Genomic DNA, 7545 nt, shown 5'->3' with positions numbered 1-7545 from the left:
ATCAGAGCTCCCTGAGCACCCTACACAACAGTCACTTAGATTTAGAACTGATGGTGGGTTACCAGGCAGGAGTCTAAGCGACTAAACACAAGCATTGAAGTGACGAAAAAAAATGCAGTGCCACTTTGCTGAGCCAATCTGGCAAATGTTTGTGATCTGCCTGACAAGCAGCGTTTGATCTAGTACACCTTCCAAGAACTCGGACTTAAAGATCCTCAGGAAGGCTAGTGAGTATTAAGTGGGAGTACCTCATTCACAGGGCCGTGTAGTAACTGTATGTTACCCACATCAAATTAATTGAATTGCAAGATCAAAAAAGTAGCCTGGGAACAGCAGTTGCTGATGGATCGGATGCTTACTAACTACTTTGGCCAGGTGAAATATGGCGGAATCTTCAGGAATGTAAGTTATCCGCGCGTTCCCCAGGAAGATTACCAAGTTTTAAATGTGTAGTTTAAGATTTTGATTCCCAGTATTAAATGTTTATTACAGGTCAATGTGTTCCATACAAAAAGTTAAAAAATAGAACTACAGAGGCAGACTAGGTTGTTTTCAACTCTGATGTCCAAGCAGCAGTTATTTTAATTTGGGCATAAGACAATAATGCCACTGTGTGCTTCTGTGCTTCCGACGTGCAGATATCTTGAGTGTCTTCCTGCCAGTGATGCCGTTCCCCCTTGTCCTGTGGCCATCAGAGCCTGGGAAGTCGGTCAGCACACGCACTAGAAATGCCGGCTGCGCTGTTGACCCGCAGGCCTTTCCTAGACTCTCTGCTGTGCCGTCCCAGCACGGGCGCGGTGCGGAAGGCCTGAGGGAGGCCATCCTTGCTCCCCAAGGATGCTGTCAGCACCGGGCCCCTGGCTCCGCACTACCCACAGGAGCCACCGCCCTCCTGCGTGTGTGCCGCGCCCTCAGCCCCGTGAGGTGGTGACCGTGATGTCACAGTGGTGGCAGGGAGCGGCCATTGTGACCCGCGGGGCCGGGAGCAGAGCTAAGGCTGCTGGGCTGGGGCCGAGCTCAGTGCGGCCTGGTGAGGTGTGGAGAGAGCACTGACTCTCTTGTTTCTCGCCGACGATGCCGAACATGTTCCAAAGGAACGAGGAGGAGGCCTCCAACTCTGGGGAGCCAGGTGAGAGCACCGTATCCCTGCACGCAGCTCCCCACTGCTGGGCAGAGGGCTGCTGGGGCTCTGCCTGTAGCTGGAGGGGGGGAAGGGGCGAGCAGGGGCTCCCCAGCGCCACGGACAGGCAGGGCCCCCTCTGCTCGGGCCCAGCCAAGCTATGGCTGACTACTGGCACCACTAGGCCTGCAATGCCCCAGGGACAGCCGGCCCTGCAGGTGCTCACCGCTGCTCACGGTTGCTCTCTCCTTCCTCTGCAGAGTGCGTGCTGTGCGGCAGGACACGGGTCAACCCGGACACCTGCGGGCAGATGTTTTCCACCGGTGGGCTCTGTGCCCACCAGTTCTGCTTGGTAAGTTCGCTCAAGGCCTCGGGCCTCCTGCCAGGGATGCTCCCTGCCTTCCTGGCCCTCACGAGATCGCACTCTTTTCTCTCCTACAGTTCTTTGCTGATGGCCTCTTGGAGTGGAGAAGCCCGCTGGGAGAACTTTTTGGCTTCTCCTTCATGCCGTCCAGCATGCAGTCCCAGCTGGCAGACCAGAAGGTGGGTTCCTGAACTGAATGGGGAGTTTGGTGTTGGCAGAGGCTCACACCGGCTTTGCCTGGGCCCAAACAAAGTGATCGCGGCCTTTCCAACCGGCTCCGGACAAAGTCCCACCACAGCAGACCAGCCTCTGTGGTGGGACTCTGCGCCCTGCCCAGAGAAGTGGGGTCAGCCATGGAGGCCCCGAGCCCTCCACTGATGGGCACTGGTCTGCTCTTTGCAGCACTGCTTTGTCTGCGGCGAGAGGGGAGCTACCATCAGCTGCGCGCAGACAGGCTGTGAGCGCAGCTTCCATCTGCCCTGCGCCGAGGACGGGGAGTGCGTCACCCAATATTTTGGGCAGCACCGGTAAGGGCTGGCAGCAGCAGCCAAGCTGCCGTCCCTCCCTGTTCCTCCCGGGGAGGTACCCGCAGCAACACCTCCCAGCATCCTGCCAGAGCCAGAGCCCAGGCCTGGAGCTCTCTCCTGGTCCTCTGCCTCCTTACAGCACTTCTCACCATGCCCATCCTTTTCTGTCCTCCTGCCCAGGTCCTTCTGCTGGGAGCATCGCCCTCGACAGGCAGCGGAGGCAGCTCCATCTCAGAACGCCTCCTGTGTCATCTGCCTGGACGCCGTGGGGGACAGCACGTCCTACCACACCATGGTGTGCCCGGTGTGCAAACAGGCCTGGTTCCACCGGGGCTGCAATCAGGGTAGGAGCCCTCCCCTCACCCTTTGGGCACGGCTGGTGCTCAGCAGCACCCCAGCCCTGCTCACGCTCACGCTCCTTGTGCTTCTCCTGCAGAAACATGCCTTACACGCTGCCACCATGCGCTTCTTCTGCCCGTCTGTGGAGGAAGAACGCAATTCAGTCCCAGATGACCACACTGGGGATCCAGATCCCAGTCAGGTTGGTGTCCCTTCTGCCCGGCTCTGCAGACACTCGGGCACAGGAGCTGTGCCTGCCCGGGAAGGGCCCAGTCCCTTGCCGTCTAGCAAGCACTGTTCTCAGCTTCATGGAGAAGCTGGGAATGAGCTCAAGGTAGATGAGCAGGGATGCCCCAGATCTGCCTCACACCTGCGGGACTCATCGCATTCCCTATGTTCTCTGGCAGACGACCATCTTGGTGGGACGATCAGGACTACCAGTCTCTGAGAGAGAGGCACAGGCGGTGTGATGCCAGAATGTGCATCTACCTTGGAGGCAGGGAGAGGGCACAGGAGAAGGGGTGAGTGACCTCCGCAGTCCTCTGGGGCTCTGCGTGGGATCTCAGCCTCAGCACAGGCTGGGGGAGCAAGGATTGAGTGCCAGAGCCGTGCCGGCTGCTCCCTGCCTTGGTTTGCTTTGTCCTCACAGCCACAACCCCTTTGCTTCCGCAGGCGCTGGCAGCTGCTGCTCTGCAGCTCCTGTGGCTCAGAAGGCACGCACCGGAACTGCACCTTCTGGGCCACCAGCGGCAATAGCTGGGAGTGCGACACCTGCGCTGCTGCGGGCACCGGTAAGAGGCAAAGAGCCGCATGCCTCGGGGCCTGGCCAGGCAAGGCCTGGCAGCAGGGGCTCGGGGTGGCCTTGCCCGTGCCATGAGAGATGGCAGCCTGTCCTGCCCTGGGGCTGCATGTTCATCCTGATGACCTTCCTGTCTCTCCTTACAGCATCCCGCCCCAACTCTGACCTTGCCAGCCCCAGCGCTCCTAGCCAGATGGTAATGGGGCCATCCCACAGCTCCTCGGGACCTGAAAACATCAGCCCTGGTCCTACCAGCCAGGCAGCAACAGGCCCATCCTGCAGCTCCCATCTGCCTGCAGCAGAGCAGGACACCGCTCAGCAGTGCCAAGGACGTGGTAGGAGGAGACGGGCACCAGCTGCAGATGCTGAGACCTGCTCCCAGATCCCTACCAGACAGAGGACAGCGCAGTCCTCCAGAAGCTCCCGGGCAGCTGCACGTAGACAGCATCCCAGACAGAGGGGGAGCAGCCACACAAGAAGCCGATCCCCATTGAACGGCCAGGCCTCGGGCTCCCGGAGTCAGCCCAGAAGATGCCGTGGTGGGAGCCGTACGACAGCCCGAGGTGCTCAGAGAAGCACCCGCACCTCGGCCACACCAGCAGCATCGAGGTCCTCGAGGGCTTCCCCGCTGCCTGAACGCAGGAGACAATCCAGGCGGCGAGGGCGGGCCCACACTCGAAGCCGATCCCCAGTGGGGCGTCGGGATTCAGCTTCGCGCAGCCGACCGCGAAGAAGCCGTGGCCGGTCCAGGCAGCGGAGAACGGCCCGGACACAAAGCCGCTCCCGGGTCCAACTACATCCCCGCAGACGGTCCCAAAGACGGCGCAGAAACAGCCGTTCCCCATCCCCACGGGATGGCTGTGCTTCCAAGCGGCCAAGAAGATAAACCTTGAAGACAGTCCACGTATGTTAACTTCATTCTTCAGTGGACCAGCCCGGGCACGAAGCTGCTCCCGGGTCTAACATCAGAGAAGACATCCCCACAACCAGCCCCAAAGACAGCACGGAAACAACCGTGTCCCATCCCCCCATGATTTTTTGATTCCCCCATAAAAAAAAAATAAAAATAATCCCTTAATATACTCCCCAAATCTTGGCTTCATTGTTCTCTGCTTTGTCCTGGGGTGGGGAGTGATAGGAGCTGAGAGCACGGGGCTGTGTTCTCCCCAGCGTCTTCCCAGATGTTTGCAACGGAGTTATCTTTAGGTCCATCTGTGTCTATGATGGGGGTCAGCGAGCCCGCAGGCCCAGCAGCCTGAAGAAAAAGTGGTGGTGACGGAGGTGCCTCGATGGTTTACAGGCCAGTTCAGGCCGTTTCCGTGACCAACGGGGAAAGGGGACCCACAGACCCACACCCTGGGGAAGGGGAAAGGGGAAAAGGAGGGAGGGGTAGGGAGGTGGGAGACGGGCCTGAAAACAAAACGGTGGCAGCAATCTGAGGAGGAAAGTCAATTTCCTAAAGATGATATCGGAATGCAAGGTAACACAATGTAACACTTGGTGTAACCGTTGACTGCCCAGCTTGGCTGCTTCAGAGCCACCCCGGCCAGAACAGCAGCGATTGACTGCAAGGTACAGGCAGAGGGGTTTCAGTCCGTTCCTTTACCGGGGGAACCCCACACCAACAGAGCAGCCCGACAGTTCTCCTGAGAGCGGCTGATGTGGGTCGGCATTGCCGGGGCGATGGAACTGCATCCGCACCCCTTGCCTTAGGAAATCTTACGGGAGGGCCTCAATGCACTGCTGCCCACCAGGTGCGGCGCGGAGAAGGCAGCGTGTGTGCAGCACCCACAGCATACTGCAGCAGCAGGTGTGCTATCTTGTGCAGCAGGGTGCAGAAGCGCTGTCCCTCCTCGCTCCAGAGACCGGCTGACCAACCCGCAGTCTCCGAGACCACAGATCTTTTTCCAGGCTGTGTAGCCTGGGAAGAATATAGGAACACTGTCTGCATATGTAGAGATAGGATCAGGAAAGTCAAGGCTGTTTTGTACTCATGACTGATGAGGCTGCTCCTCAAGTACTGTGTCCAGTTTTGGGTCCCTAAGTGCAAGAAAGACATCGAGGCCTTGGAACGTGTTCAAAGAAGGGCAACAAAGCTGGTGAGGAGTCTGGAGCACAGGCCATATGAGGAGAGACTGAAGGAGCTGGGAATGTTCAGCCTGGAGGAGGCTCAGGGGAGACCTTATTGCTCTCTATAACTTCCTGAAGGGAGGCTGTAGTGAGCTGGGGGTCAGCATCTTCTCTTGTGACATTAGTGACAGGACTGGAGGGAATGGTTTCAAACTGCAGCAGGGGAGATTCAGGCTGGACATTAGGAAATGATACTTCTCAGAAAGAGTGGTCAGGCACTGGAATGGACTGCTCATGGAGGTGGTAGAGCAACTGACCCTGGCGGTGTTCAAGGAACGATTGGATGCAGTGTCAAGGGGCATGGTTTAGTGGGAGCTAAACAGGTGATAGGTGAACGGTTGAACCGGGTGATCTTTTAGGTCTTTTCCAACCTTGGTGAAGCTCCGATTCTGTGATTCTATGATCAGCAGAGCGGAACTTGGCAAGGAATGTGAAAAGGAACTGGAAGAAGTTCTACAGGTACATGGGCAGGTGGAGACAGACCAAGGAGAGTGTTTCCCCTCTGATAAATGAGGATGGAGAAGGGGCTTTTTCAGACGTGGAGAAAGCTGATGTGCTCAATAAGTGCTTTGCCTCAGTCTTCACTGCTGGTCAGGCTCCTCATGTCCACCGGGAGCCTGAGCCTCCGGCTGTGGGCGAGAGGGGCAGATTCCATCCCGCTGTGACAACAGAACAAGGCTGAGGCGTCCTCACGAAACTGAACGTGTACAAGTCCATGGGGCCAGATGATATCCATCCTGGGGTTCTCAGAGAGAGGTGGCTGATGTGGTTGCCGAGCCGACCTCCATCGTATTAGAAAAATCACGGCTGTCGGCTGAGATCCCCGGTGGCTGGGAGAAGGGAAACGTTACTCCCATTTTTAAGCAAGGGAGAAAGGATGAGCAGTGGATGTGCAGGCTAGTGAGCCTCACCTCTGTGCCTGGGAAGAGCACGGAGGAGATCCTCCTGGTTACCCCGTTAAGGCACATAGGAGACAAAGAGGTGATCCGAGACAGCCAGCGTGGCTTCAGGAAGGGCAGGTCTTGTCTGACCAGTCTGGTGGCCTTCTGTGATGGAGTGGCAGCAATCGGTGGATGGGAGAAGGGTGACGGATGTCATCTTCCTACACTTCTGCAAAGCCTCTGGCACTGTCTCTCACCACATCCTTCTCTCAACATGTGAGAGGTATGGATTTGGAGGATTGACTGTTCAGAGGATTTGGAATTGGTTGGCTGGATGCAGCCACAGAGTTGTGATTAATGGTTCTGTGTCAGGGTGGAGGCCGGTCACAAGTGGTGTCCCTCGGGGGTCGGTCTTGAAACCAATGCTCTTCAACATCTTCATCGATGACATAGACAATGGCATCGAATGCACCCTCAGCAAGTTTGCCAATGACACCAAGCTGAGTGGTGCAGTCAATACACTGGAGGGAGGGGAAACTATCCAGAGAGACCCGGACAGGTTGGAGAAGTGATTCCCGGTGAACCTAATGAAGTTCAACAAGGCCAAGTGCAAGGGGTTGCACTCTGGCCAGGGCAATCCCAGATGTTTATACAGAGTGGGCAAAGAGCCCTTAGAGAGCAGCCCTGTGGGGACAAACTTGGGTGTCCTGGTAGACAAGAGGCTGGACGTGAGCCAGCAGTGTGAGCTTGCAGCCCAGAAGGCCAACTGTTTTCTAGACTGCATTAAAAAAGGGGTGGCCAGCAGGGAGAGGGAGGTGATTGTCCCTCTCTACTCAGCTCTTGTGAGGCCCCATCTGGAGTACTGCGTCCAGGCCTGGGGCTTGCAGCACAAGAAAGATGCAGAGATCTTGGAATGAGTCCAGAAGAGGAGCAGTAAGATGACCAGAGGGCTGGAGCACTTCTCCGATGAGGAAAGGTTGAGGGTACTGGGCTTGTTGAGCTTGGAGAAGAGAAGGCTCCAGGGAGACCTCATTGTGGCCTCCCAAGACTTAAACACAAGGGGGAATGGCTGTTTGCAAGAGCGGACAGTGACAGGACAAGGGGGAATAGTTTTTAACTGTGACAGGAGGGGTTTAGGTTAGATATGAGGAGGAAGTTTTTCACACAGAGGGTGGTGATGCAATGGAACAGGTTGCTCAAAGAGGTTGCTGGGTGCCCCATCCCTGGAGGCATTCAAGGCCAGGCTAGATGTGGCTCTGGGCTGCCTGGTCTGGTGGTTGGCAACCCTGCACAGAGCAGGGGGACTGAAACTGGATGAGCATTGTGGTCACTTTCAGCCCAGACCGTTCTGTGAATCTATGATTCTGTAAAAGCTGACAAATGCT

The 7545-nt window shown here is 57.0% G+C and overlaps 1 protein-coding gene across 1 annotated transcript; it reads left to right on the top strand.

The window, feature by feature from the left end:
- Positions 1 to 1074: 1074 nt before the first annotated feature.
- LOC140264580 (PHD finger protein 7-like) lies at positions 1075 to 4035 on the top strand. Its single transcript, XM_072360435.1, is given in 11 exon segments — positions 1075 to 1129; positions 1381 to 1472; positions 1562 to 1663; positions 1887 to 2011; positions 2192 to 2347; positions 2441 to 2497; positions 2499 to 2552; positions 2758 to 2871; positions 3023 to 3141; positions 3296 to 3353; positions 3567 to 4035. Coding segments are annotated over 11 exon segments (1401 nt in total).
- Positions 4036 to 7545: the final 3510 nt, after the last annotated feature.

This window comes from Excalfactoria chinensis, chromosome Z (genome assembly GCF_039878825.1).
Source record: "Excalfactoria chinensis isolate bCotChi1 chromosome Z, bCotChi1.hap2, whole genome shotgun sequence".
Taxonomy (NCBI): domain Eukaryota; kingdom Metazoa; phylum Chordata; class Aves; order Galliformes; family Phasianidae; genus Excalfactoria; species Excalfactoria chinensis.
This window is presented reverse-complemented; position numbering and strand designations above follow the sequence as displayed.